Source organism: Anolis sagrei, chromosome 3 (assembly GCF_037176765.1).
Source record: "Anolis sagrei isolate rAnoSag1 chromosome 3, rAnoSag1.mat, whole genome shotgun sequence".
Classification (NCBI taxonomy): domain Eukaryota; kingdom Metazoa; phylum Chordata; class Lepidosauria; order Squamata; family Dactyloidae; genus Anolis; species Anolis sagrei.
The window spans coordinates 172,697,559-172,715,245 of record NC_090023.1 but is presented as its reverse complement, the minus strand read 5'-3'; the positions used below and the strand labels follow the sequence as shown (position 1 = coordinate 172,715,245).

General features: G+C 39.4%; 2 protein-coding genes across 2 annotated transcripts in view; one reads left to right on the top strand and one right to left on the bottom strand.

Moving 5' to 3' along the window:
• Positions 1–17,687, top strand: part of CDH23 (cadherin related 23) — a 648,000-nt gene that overhangs the window by 531,724 nt on the left and 98,589 nt on the right. The window lies entirely within an intron of this gene.
• VSIR (V-set immunoregulatory receptor) overlaps positions 1–17,687 on the bottom strand; it is a 37,758-nt gene that overhangs the window by 7,644 nt on the left and 12,427 nt on the right. Inside the window, exons 2-4 of the mRNA XM_060768856.2 lie at positions 8,881–9,333; positions 6,687–6,743; positions 1,887–1,994 (exon numbers count right to left, since the gene is read on the bottom strand). Coding sequence (XP_060624839.2) covers positions 1,887–1,994; positions 6,687–6,743; positions 8,881–9,333 — 618 coding nt within the window. The remainder of the gene's footprint in view (positions 1–1,886; positions 1,995–6,686; positions 6,744–8,880; positions 9,334–17,687) is intronic.

Sequence of the window (17,687 nt, the reverse complement as noted above, 5' to 3'; positions counted from 1 at the left end):
CAATTATGTTTCTTTCAGTAGCATGCAACTGAATGAACTACCACACATGTTTATCCTCTAATATTTGACAGCTTTCTACTCCAAAAGTAGATCAAGCCTATTGGCCTCAATGTATTTCTCCAGAGCTTTCAGAACAAGGTAATGTTACGTTCTCCAGTATGAAATACAAATTTGCACATCCATATCACTTTTGAACCGTAACTTCTTCATCGCTTGGAAAGTAATATGTGCTTTCTTCTACAGTTGAAAAATAGGGGTAACAACTGTGGACACATCGTCTAACTCCAGAGAGATAGATAAGCTTTGCCCTCCAGTATATTCCAAACATATGCTTATCACGCAACTGCAGCAGCCTTAGAAGAACCCATCTCTCAAAAACAAATAGCCCTTACTTCCTAACACATTGCTTGTCCAGAGTATGATAACATGGAGAGAGAAAAAACTACTTTTAAAAACCTCATATGCTCCTGCCACTATTCTGCCACCTGAAGGAGAGGAGAGTATTCTAAGGTCTGGGGAGTACTGCCAATCCAACCCACTGGATCCAACACATACGTAAATCCTAATGTTTCAAATGGGTTGTTCTAATTGGTTCTATCAACAAACTGAAGGCCATGATTTATAATGGGTGAATTTATACAAACTTTGGCATTAAATCTGGATAAATGTGGTTCCCAACCTTTGGTCTACCAGGTATTTTGGACTTCAATTCCTAGATATCCCAGCCATCTTATCAGCTGTTAGGAATTGTGGGAGTTTAAACAGTTTAAATAATGCACCAGTAAGGCCTTTTCGCAGACCACCATGAGAATTTCGGGGGGGGGGGGGGGGCTGAAGCCCCCTGAGCCGCCCCCCCTCCCCCCGGTTACATGCCTGCCTCCAAGGTCATGTGGCCGGCATGACTGCCTGGAGCGTCATTACCTTCCCTATTAATCTACTCACAAAAGTCCTTACTGGTGCATTATTTAAACTGTTATGTTTATTCATATCATGATCTGATCACCATACTCAATATATTCCATATGCATGGAGGTATTGGGGTAACAATACAAAAGGTTTGCTAGGGTAGACCCTCTTTGACTCAGACTCAGCCCCCCCCCCCCGAAACAAACTCAGTCCCCCCCCCCCCCCGAATCAAAATCCTAGCTACGGGCCTGTTTGTACATCGGATGTTTGTAACACATGGACCACAAGTGTACTCATGTATACATCTAGAAATTTAAACCAAAGCATTAACCCCAAGAAACCTGGGTGAACTTATCCATGGATCAATGTATGTTCTGTACTTTAACTCTTTACAAAAAAATGAACCATCCCCTTATCTGAGTAGTGGCAAAAGGCGAGAGCTTTGCCCATCCTGGGAGAACCCGAAAGAGGCAACAGCCCCCTCAATTCTGTCCAACATGGCAGTACTTATGGTCTATTTCAGTGGTTCTCAACCTGGGGTCCCCAGATATTTTTGGCCTACAACTCCCAGAAATCCCAGCCAGTTTACCAGCTGTTAGGATTTCTGGGAGTTGAAGGCCAAAAACATCTGGGGGCCCCAGGTTGAGAACCACTGGTCTATTTGAATACCTGGGTGGCATCTTGAACGCCAGGTGGTGTTTTCCCCTCTCTGTGGAATAACCCTTGACTTATCCACAAGTCACATCAAAATCCATAATTTTGACCCCAAAAGCGACCCTTGCTTTATACAACAGGTTTGATTTGTACACATGTTTATATGGTACTTTTACTCAAAATGAATTGAGCATCATAGGTGTAATGACATAACTGCATGAGGATCTCTGCATTTGAAAGAGAAATGATTTAGGATGTTTGGGAAACTAAGCTTTGAAAGAAATGGGAAGAAGAAAGGAAGAGGAAGATAAGACTTTGATACATACGTCTGTTAGTGATTGCTTGTCTCTGCTTGTAAATGAGGAGAAGGATGAGGGGCAGGCATAGAAGGCCCACAATGCAGGCCCCTGTTGCAAGTGCAGCTGCAGTGATGCCTGGAAACAAAAGAAGGAAAAAGTCAGCATGCAAGTAGAGAAACATTGCTAAAGGCTAAAGTTGATTCCTGATCAGTTTTAGCAATGGATACACATGAGATCTGGACCGCTCATCATGTGGCAATTTAGGCAGAGTATCTTTAATTTAAAAGTTATTCTCTTATATTAAAGGAATGTGTTTTTGAGTTATGTTAATCCCACAAACAAACATTACATTTTTATTTATATAGATTTGGCTTATGCACTCTGTCTGTGCTTCTCATCTGTACTTTGATTCTGAAGGAGTTTGGAATATTTTACTTCTATTTTTTCAGTTAACATTAGATTCTCAAGCAATTCTTTAAAAAAACTGTGGTTTCTTAAATTGTAATTAACAGAAACAAGGTAATTTTACAAAGGTGTCTTTGTTTTACAAAGGTGTCTTTGTTCCACTACTTATAGTTATGCTTAACCAAAATTTCCCATTCCAATAACACACCAAACAATGTTTCAACTAAGGCAAAAGCAAAAGGTGAGAAGAAGATGGAGTGATACGAAAGTTTCAAGTGATTTAGTTCAAAATGGTGAGGGCATGACTTGCTGGATTTGTGCTAACAGCCCAACACAGTAGATGGTAGAACCTTGAAGGAAACAAAAAAAGTTGAAGGGCAACCATACATTTAGCAAAAGCTTTGTGTTTCTATTAAACTATAGCATCTATGGCACAAATTATATTTTTAGTAAAGTGTCAGCAAAGCAAGTAACAGGTGCTTTTCCAGATTTTCTGACATAAGCTCTCTGGTCCTTAAGGTTTTCTAATGTGGAATGAATTCAGCAAATTATGTTCATACTCATAAGTTAGAAAATATGCATATAGTAAGCACGAAAACAATGTAAGAACAGTGGTGTAGTCCCTGCACCACTGCACTTACATTTGAACTAATCTGTAGTCTGTATTAGAAGCACTGGGCAAATACGATACAAGCAGGGATGAGGCAGCTAAACCAGGAAATCCCAACTGGATGGTTCCCACGAGGGTCTTCTTCCAGGGGCAAATGAAGAATGGGCAACTTGGAAGACCCTGAACTTTACTTAAATGGCAACACGGCCTTGTGGAGAGTACACAGAGATGCAGAAGTGGAGTGGGCAAATCAAAAGACAACCTGGCAAAATGGCACTACCTAAAAGAATCCCACACCTTGTGTGACTGTGGAGCAGAACAGACAACTCCGCATCTGTATGCTTGTCCACTATGCCCTGCCTCATGTACAGAGGAAGAATTGTTGGAGGCTACAGATAATGCCATTGCTGTTGCCCGTTTTTGGTCAAACGTTATTTAGATACCTGCGCTTCTTCTATTTTATTAGTTTTATACTAATCTATGCAATGTTTTTCATACGAAATAAATAAATAAATAGCAGTGATGAGTCAGTAATGTTCTGGAAATATGGTCAAAGATAGGCCATTTTAAAAGACTGAGAAAGAATGGGAATTAATGAGTCAGTAGGAAGCTGTTCCAAATATTTTGGTTTCATATGAAAGGGAGGCACAGCTCCATCATGCTTAGACCCTGCAGCAGCCAGTGCTCTTGCCTCTAAGGGAGAGAAGAGCAGCCAGCATCTGCTGAACTTAGTCCCCCCTCCAGACAGGTTGCAGGTTCAAATCCGGGGAGAGCGCAGATGAGCTCCCTCTATTAGCTCCAGCTCCTCATGCGGGGACATGAGAGAAGCCTCCCACAAGGATGGTGAAAACACCAAAACATCCAGGTGTCCCCTGGGCAACGTCCTTGCAGACGGCCAATTCTCTCACACCAGAAGTGACTTGCAAAAAAAAAAAGTCCCCTTTCCTCTACTTTTCCTTGAGTGTGCTGTCTTTTTAGATCGGACACCTGTCAAATTATTAACTATAAAGTGCCATGTACCCTGATGGTGTTGTTTAAATAAATGATTATGATGATTAATGAATGAAGCCTTAAAAGTGAAACACCTAAAGAATGGAAGAAGAGCAACAGGGTGAGGCAGCATAACTTCCTTTTATAAAATGTGCACCATTCAGTCGGTTGAAGACGTAGCAGAGCGCTAGTGGTCTCATTCAAGAGGCAGGAGTATAAAGTTTTGTCCTGACACAATTCAGTCACCATCATACGTTGGAACAGTGAGGAGGATGCTTTTGCCGTTGAGGCCTACTTTTCGAGTTTTTATATTCTTTATTGATTTTCATGAAGTGATAACATCGAAAGAGGGAGAACAATACGTAGAAAGAAAAAGTTAAGAAGTTAAGGTCACTACAGTTGGTAGTAGGATAAGACAATAGGGAAGGTGGGTAGGGGGAGGGTAGGGGGGTGTGGGACAGGGGAAGGGGAGGAGGGGGGAGGAAGGGGTGGGTTGTTGGTCGCTTCCGTTTGGTCCACAGAAGAATTATGTATTATTATGTGAGTCCATTGTCATTTATTGGTTTAAATTCCATGTTTCCTGTTTTTGTTTGTTATTGAAGTTGTTGTTCATTTATTTTGAATGTTCTTTAAATACTCTTTGCAGTAGTTCCAGTTGGTCATGTTTTCCTTGTTTTGATTTCCCATTAAGCCCGATAGTCTATCCAAATCCATAAACTCTATTACTTTTTTTGACCAGTCACCGATCGTTGGGGTTTCTTTAGTTTTCCACTTTTGGGCTATTAATATCCTTGCCGCCGATGCGAGGTAGAAGGAGATTTTTTCTTCGTTTTTCTTCAGAGTAAAGTCGGTTATATTAAGTAAGTAGTATTCCGGCTTTATTGTCATCCTTGTTTTGACTATCTTTTGTATATGTTTATGTACATTTAGACAAAATTGTTGAATTTCCTTGCATTTCCAGAACATGTGGTAGTAGGTTCCTACCTCTTTCTTGCACTTCCAACATAGATTGCTATGGTTTTTGTTAATTCTGGATATTAAAGCTGGTGTTAAGTGCCACCTATAAAACATCTTATGGCAGTTTTCTATGATGGTAGTAGCTTTGGTGAGTTTAGTTTTCCTTTTCCAGACTTGTTCCCACTCACTGAGTCGTATGGGTCTGCCTATGTCTCTCGCCCATTTGTTCATATTTTCTTTTATCAATTCTTGTTCGTTGCTCCGTTCGAGTAAATTTCTGTATAGTAACGTGATCACTTTTCTCCCTTTTTTCATTATTTTTCCCCAGACAGAGTCGGATTCATCGAATCCTTTTTTGCTGTCCTCTTTGAAGCATTCCCTTGTCTGTAAATAATGGAACCATCCCGGTTCCCCTTCCGTTTCTCTGAGTTCATCTATGGATTTGAGGCGCCATTGGTTGTTGTCTTTTATTAGTAGTTGATTGTAATTTAGCCATCTATCCCTGGGTAGTTCTTTTTTGTGGAAGGCCTCCGATGGGGAGACCCACCTGGGCGTTTTCGTATAAAAATAGTTCTTATTTTTCTTCCATACCCTTAGAAGAGCTGATCTAACATAGTGGTTATTAAACGATCTTTCTATTTTATCTTTTTCATACCAAAGGTATGCGTGCCACCCTCTCCTGGTATCCCATCCTTCTAGAGTTAAGATCCTCTTGGGTTCCAAGGAGGCCCATGCTGTCGTCCAGGAGAGGGCACACGCTTCGAAGTACAACATAAGGTGCGGCATTGCCAGACCTCCTCTGTGTTTTGCGTCAGTTAGAGCTTTAAATTTGACCCTTGGTTTCTTCCCGTCCCAGACAAAGCTTAAAATGTCCTTGTTCCATTTTTAAAAGCAGGTGTTGTTTTTAATGATCGGAATCATTTGAAACAGAAAAATCATCTTGGGTAATACGCTCATTTTGATGGCCGAGATTCTTCCTAACCAAGACAAGTTGAGATATTTCCAATTTTTGAATTTCTTCTTGATGGTTTCCCATGTCCGTTCATAATTGTCTTTGAATAAACTTGCGTTTGATCCTGAGATGGTTATACCTAGGTATTTTATCTTCTTGACTATTTCTAGGCCTGTCTCTTCTGTAATTTTGGATTTCTTTTCTTCACTGATGTTTTTAGCTAATATTTTGGTTTTGTTTCTATTTATCTTGAGACCTGCTAGTTTCCCAAATTGTTCAATTTTCAGCAGCCATTTTGTAACAAGCTCCGCTGGGTTTTCCATGATGCCTGCTGGGTTTTCCGTTGAGGCCTACTTTTCGAGCGGATTTGGAGTGGCCGGCCGGCTCTCCAGATTTGGCCCCTTGTGATTTTTTTCTATAGGGTTTTTTTGAAATCCCATATTTATGTGAACCATCCAAGGACCCTACAAGATTTGAAGACTAACATCCAGGAAGAAATTGCCAACATAATGCCTGCTATGCTGGCAAGAGTCATGACAAATGCCAGAAATCAGTTTACTCAGTGCATGGAGAATGGAGGATGTCACCTACCTAATTTTATCTTCAAAACTACGTAAAACAAAACTTGAGGTATGCGCCTACATTATAAAAAAATAAATGAATTCTGATTCATACGATGGGTTTTATTAAGTTTTGAAAAAAGGAAGTTATGCTGCCTCACCCTGTATAATGGGGAATATAATGGTCTGAGAATCAAAGCCAGGGTAAAAAATCAGGAGGAAATAAAAGAAAATCATGATTTTTAAAAAATAACATCTGGTGTATTCTTGCAGAAGAACAGCTTTTTACATTATTTGTCTACATATAGCCAACCCAAAGAGAATAGGATAATTATGAATGAAACTATGCTTACTTTCACTCTCTCTGCTGGTGTCAGAATGAAGCGTACAGTTTGAAAAGGTTCCATTTGCTGTGAATTAAGACAGAAGTGTCAGTTTTCTTAAAAATTCCATTCTCATCTATTAACAGGACTTAAAAACTTTGGAACTATAATGATTACCCTCCTATTCACCGGCTGCATAGCATACATTTATGTGTAAGGTGTAGAGCCTAACCTCACTTCTATGTGTAGCTTGGGGAGACATTCGTGAATTCTAAGTACACCTCTCCCTATGCTCAAAGTTTTGAGCAGATATTGACAGGGCAAGAATCTTCCCATTTTGTAAGTCAGGGATTCTCTAACCTTTTCAGCCCCTGAGCCCTTTTGTAGCAAAGGTTTCTTGTGGAATCTCAAGATATGTTTATATATTACAGTAGCTACCTCCTGCCATGTGTTGCTGTGGCCCAGTCTGTGTATATATGTTTTGCATGTGTATATGTGTGTGTATATATTTGTGTATATACAGTGTTCGCTCGCTACTTCATGGTTTGCTTTACGTGGACTTGCTGTTTCGCAAATTTTCAAAAAACCGAATTGAAAATATTTACATTACATTACATTACAATGGGCCTCAGAAAGGGAGGCTGGTGTGTGGCCCTCACGTCCTGTCACTTCTTTTTGTTCATTCTGTCGATGGATCGGGCTGCGAGTAGACATGCTCTGTTCACCTCCTCGTTCCAGGCAGGGATCCAGCCTGTTGGAGGCCCCGATGCCACCCCAATAACATCCCATAATGTATAAATATTGCACTTAATATAGCATCCCTACTTCGCAGATTTTCACTTATCGCAGGTGGTCCTGGGACGTAACCCCTGCGATGAGGGAACACTGTATGTGGTTTTGCACATGCGTGGTAATGTATTTTTATTTTTTGGCTTAAGTCTCTTCTGTTGTGTTTTTCAGTGTTTTGATGAGTGATGGTCACTTGCTGGCCTGATAGCTGATAGGTGTATTGTGTCCAATTTTGGTGTGAATTTGTCCAGTGGTTTTTGAGTTATGCTAATCCCACAAACGAACATTACATTTTTATTTATATAGACTGTGTATGTATGTGTGTGTGTGCATAGATAGATAGATAGATAGATAGATAGAGATAGTGTGTGTGTATCTATCTATCTATCTATCTATCTATCTATCTATCACAGGCAAAGACAAATGTTTGGACACACTGTGTTTTAAAATTTAAGAGATGGGCCAGGCCAGTGGCAGATGGATGGAGTATTTGTGTAAACAGAATGAAAAAAATGAGAATTAAGCTATACCAAGTCAGGAATCCTGAATATCAGATGACGACACAATAGACGGTTTGATTAGCTAGACCAGGGGTCCTCAAACTAAGACCTGGGGGCCGGATATGGCCCTCCAAGGTCATTTACTCGGCCCTTGCTCAGGGTCAACCTAAGTCTCAAACGACTTGAAAGCACATAACAACAACAACAATCCTATCTCATCAGCCAAAAGCAGGCCCACACTTCCCACTGAAATACGAATAAGTTTATATTTGTTAAAATTTTTCTCCATTTTAATTATTGTATTGTTTTTAAGTGTTTGTTTTTTTGCACTACAAATAAGATATTGCAGTATGCATAGGAATTAATTCATGTTTTTTCAAATTATAATCCGGCCCTCCAACAGTTTGAGGGACTGTGACCTGGCCCTCTGTTTAAAACGTTTGTGGACCCCTGAGCTAGACAATGAACTCACTAAGCCACTGTGTTCACACAGATTGGACAGTTTCAGTAATTTGTGAACACACACAAATACATATCCACCCAAAGAAATCAGCAAGGAAAGATACTGCTTACTAGTGTTACACCGTGCTTTTTCCAGTGAAAATTTCAGTATTCAATTCAGATACATTTTAATAATAATAATAATAATAATAATAATAATAATAATAATAATAATATAATTATAATATTATAATTATAATATTTATATCCTGCCCCCTCTCCAAAAGGACTCGGGGCAGCTTACAACAAATAAATATAAAACCAAGCAAAAATAAAGACATTATACATAATTTTAAACTTTCCCTTTTGTCAAGTTTTCCGCGTTGGTAGCCTGCAGTCCCTCTTATTTTAAATTCTAGATTACTTAGATCTACAGAATAGGAAACAACAGGAAGATCCAGCCACACCTGCTTTGGGGTACAAAGTTCACCTGCCTTTCTGTATGAGAAGTTCCATAACTCCATGAACCTGTTGTTCAGCATGTGGCTTGTTGTGCTCCTTTTTCACTTCCACCACAAAGCAACAATAATGCCCACTGTCCTGCAGAGTAAGGTTCGCCATGGTGATTTGGAAGGTGCCATGGTGGTCTGATGAGGTCTCCACCCCATGATAGTTCTCTTGCTGTCTGGGGGAGGCTTTTCCAGCAGTGCCATTGCTAGCAGGTGGCGAGTGGTGCTTCCCGGATTCATGATGCAACTCCTTCATTGTGATGTTGCGGACATACTTTCTCTGAGAACAGCTCTTGTTGCTCAAGTACCACATTTTGGAAAGGGCATCATGTCTGTTAGCGAGAGACCCACTGAGTTTACAAGTCAAGGTGATGTTTTGACCTTCAGGGCAGATGTAGCGTGAGTAAGGAACGGTCACTTTGAAGGTTGTGGACTGCACTGTATGGGAAGAATAAACAATGTCAGAGAAATATCATACTGTTAATTATCTTACTTGTGTAAAATGGAACACAAAAGCTCATAGTCATATAACACACCATTCAGGTGGTTAGAAGACAGCCTTTGCTCTGATTTGAATAAAATTCTAACTTCATTCAAGCCTTACTTTTCTATTCTCTATATACTTAACCTCATTTTGGCTTAAATCTTTTTTGACAGTCACCTTCATATACAGTATTGGTGGGGTCTATAACTTAGTTCACTTTTTTGCCTTTGAAATGTAGGTACGTTTACAATTTCATGCTCCAGTGCCCCACATCCCAAAATTCAGAAACGTCAATGAACAGAAAGAAAATGATCAACACTTGCATATTTCATTAACGAGAAAGGGTATTTTGGAGAGGCAGGAGGCCCTTCAAGTTGAGCATCACCAGCATCACCATCCTCCCAATTTTGCTATAGTTAGGGAAGTAGGATTTCCACAAAAATGAATATGAAAGAATACCCCTCAAGAAATCTCTAGATCCTCCAAACATATCTGTGTTTAACTTCTGCCAGAAATTGGCCACAGAACTGTACTGGAGGTATTAAGAGTTTCCTAGATATTTGTTATCTCTAGAAATTTCTAGTTCCTCTAGAGCAGAGTTTCTCACACTGCTCCTCCAGATGTTTTAGACTTCAGCTCCCACAATTCCTAGCTGGGATTTCTGGAAGCTGAACTCCAAATCATCTGGAGGAACATAGTTAGAGCAACACTGCTGTAGTGCACTTATGTCAAACTGAAGACCTGCAGGCCAAATGCAGTCCACCATGATATTTTATGTGGCCCTCCACATAAATTCTTGTATTCCTCTTCTTTAGACATTAGGACTAAAGCTGATGGAAGTTGTGATACAATAACATCTGTTTATTCTATTTATTTATTTATTTATTTACTTACTTACTTACTTTATTTATACCCCGCCTTCCTCCCCAAGGAGATTCAAGGTGGCTAACAGTCACACACTTTGATCAATTTAAAACAAAACAAATAGAAAAACTAAAAAAAAACTTAAATAGTTTTAGGATACAAATACAGTTAAAATACAAGTAATGTAATTAAAATGCATTTTAAAACACCCAATCTCCACCCCCATTCCCAAAATCCACCCAGAACCTCTCTAGTAATGTGCTCCTTCTCTGCTACTTTTGTTTAGGCAGCATATTGGGATTTGAATTTAGATACATGGCTTATAGATATGATGTCTGACTTTAAAATGTTTTTTAATCTTTCTCCAGTCTTAGAACTACAAGTGCTATTAGGTTGCAATTCCCATTATCCTTAGTCTGTATGATGGAAAATCAAGTGATGGGTTTTGTTGTTCAATAACATCTGGGGACCTAAATTGGGTAAAAACTAAAGAGCAACAACCACTATATTAAAAAAGGTGTAGTTTTCCCTCTGTATCCACGGATTCTCCATCCATGGATTCAATGGCCCTTTGAAGGAACTATAAGGCTGAAAATGAAGTTGACATTCCTGCTTTAGAGTCACACTGGAGGACGTAAGGCCATTCCAGACAGGTCCTACAGCCCAGGATCTGATTCCAGATTTTCTGCACTGCCAGATAATCTGAGATAAACAGAAAACCTGGGATCAGATCCTGGGATATAGGGCCTGTCTGGATAGGCTCCTAAGAGAGTCTTAAAGAAAATATTTAAATCAAATATGTGAACAATCAAATCTGCAAAACTCAAACCAGCAAATCTGGAGCATCAACTGTATGCTCATCTCTGAACCCAGTTACAGATAAGTTTACCTGCCCTTTTCTCTCCCCACCTCACCCAAAAATAAGCAAGGAAAAGAAACAGCAATTGTTCATACTCTCATTTTACGTCATATCACCCATGAGAACAAGTTGGTGCAACACTTAAAGGGGATTAAAATCTCTGGCTCATACTTCTGAAGATAATTTTGCAAAATTAAGATGTCTTTTGACAAATGCATGCTACTAAGTAGACCACAAAATCTTGGTCTACTTAACATTACATAGGAATGCAGTTGTGTTGCTCCATATGGAATTAAGTTCTAAAAACCAGGATTGATTGGAAGTGTTACCATGGCCGGCAAATAGATACAACAGACTATTACATGTATTTTCTTCTTCATGTATGTATGTACACTCAGAAGTGCCCAAAGATTCATGATGAGGCATGGAATCAACCTCGATCCAATTCATTGTATGGGCTGCCAAGGTGAGCGGTTCAGTGGCAATACTAAGAAAGGTCTAAGAATCTTAGGGTGTTACATGGAAACAATGAGTACTACTTTTGTTTAAACAAGCATATTTAGTTTTCTGTTTAACAGGCTATGATGGGGTTCCTCCATTTTATAATCACCAGTTTTAAAAGTGTGGGGGGGGGGCTGTATTTTTTCTATGATTTTTGTGTACCTAAAACATCCTTTTTATTTTATTTTATTTTATTTTATTTTATTTATTATTGTTGTTAAACTAGCTGTCCCCGTCACACATTGCTGTGGCCCAGTCTGTGTATATGTTTATTTATTTATTTAAAAGTTTTGTATACCGGCCTTCTCACCTCTCTTGAGGGACTCAGACCGGTTTCCAACCATAATATCACATACAATCAATAAAACATCATAATACATATTAAAGTAAAACATTAAAACAGCAATTACAATCAATAACTATAATGGTCAGTCGTCACACTAAAATCGTTGCTCATCATCCTCCATCCATATCTCAGGGTGTTGGCTCACTCGTCGAATGCCTGTCACCATAACCAAGTCTTCACCTGTTTCCTAAATGTCAGGATAGACGGGGCGGTTCTGATCTCCAGTGGGAGAGAGTTCCAGAGTTGAGGGGCCACCACCGAGAAGGCCCTGTCCCTCGTCCCCACCAGACGCGCTTGCGAGGCCGGTGGGACCGAGAGCAGGGCCTCTCCAGACGATCTTAATAATCTTGATGGTTCATAGGGGAGAATACGTTTGAAGAGGTAAACAGGGCCGGAGTCGTTTAGGGCTTTAAAGGTTTTTTGTATGTGTTTTGTGTATATATATATATGTGTGTGTGTGTGTGTGTGTGTATTTGTGTATATATGTGGTTTTGTGCATGTGTTATAATGTATTTTATTTTTTGGCTTTTCAAGTCTGTTCTGCTGTGTTTTTCAGTGTTTTCGTGAGTGATGGTCACTCGTTGGCCTGATAGGTGTATTGTGTCCAAATTTAGTGTCAATTTGTCCAGTGGTTTCTGAGTTATGTTAATCCCACAAACTAACATTACATTTTTATTTATACAGAAAAAACTCTTTATTTTATCATTTTAAGAAAAATAACACAATACAATTGCATTGGTCCATTGATTATTCCCAGCTTTAAGCTCCCTCAACCTATGGACATCATACTCATAACTTTGTACACATACAGCTTTGCTTTTCCTTTTGCTAATCTTGATTTATAGGTTAACTTTTCCAATAGTACAATATCCCATATCCTATTTAGCCAAATCTTTATTGATACTCATTCTAGTTTGTTCCCCTTGTTCTGACTATTTCGAGCTTTGCCATTCATAGCACGAGTGACACAAGGTTTTTGTTTCCCAAATCTTTATTTTCATTTTCTAATATAGAGATCAGAGTTTTTTCTATGATTTTTTAAAAAGTTAGCCGCCTAAACTCCTTTCTGGCTTTTAAACTATGAGAACCTTGCTAGAATTGGTGGCAGAAGGTGTTCTCATTAACTGTATCAGCATCCTGTTTTGATCTATTTCTGCCACGCCTTTCCTGAAGCTGAAGTTATTGCTTAAAGAAAAGGTTTCATATACTGCCTCTCTTGGGGACTATTCAGCAGATAGCAATCAGGAGTATCACCAAGTAACACGATTTTTGTTCCTCGTTTATAAATGTCATTTCCTAATTGGTTCCATCATAAAAACATGGGAAAAGTTTACTGAACTGCAAAATCTTTGTTTTTGTGAGACATGCTGCAGCGCATTTTGCTATAAAAGAAGTTTCAGCCACAAAAACAAAGTTTCTCAAGTATAACAACTACTTGCAAAGTAAATACTTCACAACTAAATAGGAAATAACACTTTCAAACCAGGAAGAGATTTTTTTTTAAAAATGTTACACAACATTATAGTTTGTAAAGATGTCACTGATTTAGAAAATATACAAGGGTTGGATAGATTCGTTCGGAAGAGCCGAAAAGTCGTTAAAAACTTTCAAATTTTGCCTTCAGAAGCAGTTTCGAACCATACAAGAAAGGTGGGAGGGGCAAATCTGAATTTGAACCACTTACCTTTTTTTCAGAAATATTCCATAACGTTCGGATTTCTCCCAAGTTTATTTTATTCCTTCCTTCTCCGCTTTCCCCACGCTTTTTGTCCCTCTGCCTTGGTTTGAGCTCGGCCAACCACAAGAAGAGGAGGGAAAAACAGAGAAGGAAAGAATTTCCTCTGCTTCTTGTCCCTGGACCAGCTCAAACCAAGGAAGAGGGAGAAGAAGCAGGGTAAAGCAAGAAAAGGAAATTCCTTCTCTTCTTTCCCCCCGCTTCATGTGGCTGGCCCAGCTCAAGCCGATCTGCTTGCTTTCCCCCGCTTCTTGTCCCTCTGCCTCGGCTTGAGCTGGGACAGGGACAAGAAGCGGGGAATAACAGGCTGGTGGGCTGGGAGGAGCAGCTGCACAAGCGCTCCAAGTTGCGGGAGGGCAAGCGGAGCCAGTGGCACTTCTGAACCTCAATAAGTGAGGGAACACTTTACTATGATTTCTGTTCTCCACCAATTTAACACAGTTTGTGCCACAAAAACAAAGTTTCTGGAATAGAACAACTATTTTCAAAGACCACCCAATGAAACAGGAAATATAACCATTAACAAAAGGATTTGGAAGTCTCAGAAGTTTCGAAAAGTTTTGATTTTTTTTTCTGTGAAGATTGGAATTAACTTTAGAATCAAACCACCAAATTTTGAACCATTTTTTAAATCAACCAAGCCTATTATACACTATTCTACAATAATGTGTAGTTTACACAGCTTCAGCTGGTTCCTTCTAAAGTGGCATTAACATCTGTGGTGAAGTGTAAATTTTTAACTTGCAGTTATGTATAATTATAGATAGATGTTTAAAGGGTAAGTATTTAAAGTTGCATAACTAAGGGGGATGATAGGCAGCTCAGCTCATGTTGAGCTGGGTTACCATGGAAACAGGGGCGAAGCCAACTGCCACTTAGCAGGGCAGCCATTTTTAAACAGTCAGTCTGTAGTCAGTGAACTACAGGAGAGGCTGATTCTAGTGTGTGTTGAGAACCAGTAGGTTAGTCTAGTCTGTGAAGTGTAGGAGTGGCTGATTCTATAGTAGTGAGAATCAGGAAGGGTTTGGCTTTAGCCTGAGTAGTTTAAATAAGTCGAGTTGACTTATTTATATTAATAGTTAGTGTATGAGAGAAAGGGTGAGAGAAACCCAGTGAGAATCTCTATTGCAACAGAAACATCACAAAGAAAGAATAAGCTTGTAACTGAAATAATCTATTAAGGAAAGAAACACAATTTGAAGAAAAATAAGTTTGAAACCTGTTTAGTGGAAGAGTCCTTTCCAGAGTTGTTTAAGAAACGTTATAAATGTAACCTATGAAGATATGTGCCTCTAAGAGTAAGAAACATTGAAACCACCACGCTCCTTCTACATTTCAATAAACTTGTTACTGTTTTTTCCTAAAGCCCAGTCTCTGTTGCAATTCCTTTCCAAGTTAAGTCACGCTACACATTAAAGGAAGACCAAGTCAATATCACTAGCTATTAGCTACGCTATCAAATTAATAAACTCTTACAAAGTGGTGGCTACTTTACAAACTCTTTACAAATTAGTGGCCTTATCACAAATTGGTGGCATTGTTACAACATCCTTCCTTGAGTGTATCTGATTATTGTATTGACACTGCCTGGCCTTTGGTAGATTATATTATTGGGGGCTTTGTAGGGAAAGTAGTATAAAAACCAACCCTTCCCTTCAACCCCTAATGTAGCTCTTGCTGCCTCGCCAGACCCACAGTAGCCCAAGTGGAATAGGATACGTTTTATTGATTGGCCTATTGGCCGTATCAAAACATTTAACACATAACACAATTAACACATAGTCATACATAGTCATACATACAACATACAACCCTCGGTATAAAAGAAGTTAAAATAAACAAGCTGTTAACAAGATCTCGTTCAGGTCAAATGTCTGCGTCACCTCCACAGTTTACTCCAATTGATTCTAAATGTGCAATTCTCAGCTGTGTTGCTTTGAATAGAAAAAGGGCTGTTTTGTGTGTTATTTTAGGGTTCTGGCCGGCCAACAAAAATGAGGTTTTAATATATGGGTCCCAGTGTGTTTTTTGAATAATGTATGGTCCAAGGCAATGGTCTCTCTCTTTCTTATACAGCTCATAGTTGAACAATACATGTGTGATATCCTCCACCTCTGGTACTCCACAAATACAAAATCGTTCATTGTATGGGACTTGATTAAACCTTCCGTGCTTGTCCATTGTATCCAGCTGTTCAAAACGAGCTCTGGTAAATACCCTCCTAAGGTGTTTAGGCATTTCTGTTTTTAGATATCGAGCTGTTTGGAAGGTATGTTTAAAGCGGCCTAACCATTTCAGTGAGCCAGCTTTACTGAGGGTAGCGATGTCTTTTTGGCCTTCTATATCCAATACTTGTTGAGCAACTATTTTGGGGTCTAACTCTTCTAAGAGATTCGGATACCGAGTCGGAAGTCCACAGCTCCTAATGTATTTTGTCAGGAGAACTAACCAAGAGGTCTGATGTTGATTTTCTATCTGCTCTAACAGGCACAGTTTTGGGAGTCTATCATTTTCCATGGCCATCAGTTTTGCCCAGTAGTTGTAGGCCCTGATTTTGGATAAGCCATCCACTGTGTGTACTCCCAGTTCAGCTCTTACTGCGGCAGATGGGGTCGTCCTGTCCACTCCTAGAAAACTTCGCAGGTGCTGTGATTGTGCTTGCTCTAATAATGGTACCTGGTTTAGACCCCAAACTTCAGCTCCGTACAAGAGCATGGGAGTAACCTTTGCTTTATATACTTTGAGAAGTGGGTCTAAGGATCCTGGTTGGTTGTGATTTGTCAGTTTAAGTAGTTGATTTGCATGTACTCTTGCCCTAACTGAGCTTTTTTGATGGTGTGGTAGCCAAGAGCCGGTCTCAGAAAAAACAATTCCCAGATATGTGAAAGTGGAATAGTTAGTTACCCTGACATAGAAAAATGCTGTCAGCATGAGGGTTTGTGTTCAAAGGGAGCTGAGGCTCTTCCACACCTGCATAGTATAAATAATACTCATGCTTAACTTATATGTGGATATAAAGAACAGAAAAACAGCCTGGAACAGAGGGGTGTTGTCTCCCTTTAAACATCACACAGTCCTTGTGCTTTCCCCCATATTTTCTTACCAAAGACGCCCAGCTGGGGTGATCCCAGATGGCCCTTCCTGGCATTGAAAATGCTTTAAGCTAAACTAAAAAAAGTCACACCAAGAACACTTGCCTGCCAAGGCTTGACAGATAAAAATAGATGGCAAATTTTGCACTAGATGTTCATTCTTTTACAATTAGGATGATTCCAGACAAGACTTGTATTGTGCTGTTGCTGTGGCTCACTTAAGGAGTTTGTGATGATGCCTTCTATTCATAACCCTCTCAATGCTTCTTCCATCATCCTTCTTACCAAAGAAAGCAAAGATAAAGTAGAATGGTTGCACACGGTTGTCTTTTGATTGGGAGGATTCAGAGCTTTGGAAGCACACTTTGTCACCTTTGTTGCATTAACAGTCACAAATGATGACATTTGCTTAGGCTAAATTGATATATTCAGCTAAGAACTAGCATGTGAGACTGTGACACCTAATTTTACAAAAATGGAGCTACAATGTTGACACAATTCGTAACCGTGCTAGTAAACTGGGACAATATACTGGAGGATACTGTGCAAGATGTCCCATTGCACTCTTAAGTTGTACAATGGAGTATATGTGCATCATGGCCACTCTGCTAATTCCATTTGCAGGGCTGGATTAAGATCTTCAGATGCCCTAAGCACTAAGAAGTTTTTGGTGCCCCGAAATGCAGTGATACCCTGACTTGACTTAAGAGTTTAATTCCTTCAATGACTGAGCTCTTAATTCAAATGCTCTTATCTCAAGGTGTACTTTCCCATTGAAATACCATTAATCAATTCTGACCTGCCAAACCCCCTCCCATTTTTGTTACTTGTTTTTAAATAAGAAAATACACTTTATAAATAACAAATAACATATAAATGCACGTTCACGTGAACAATAAAAAATATCAACT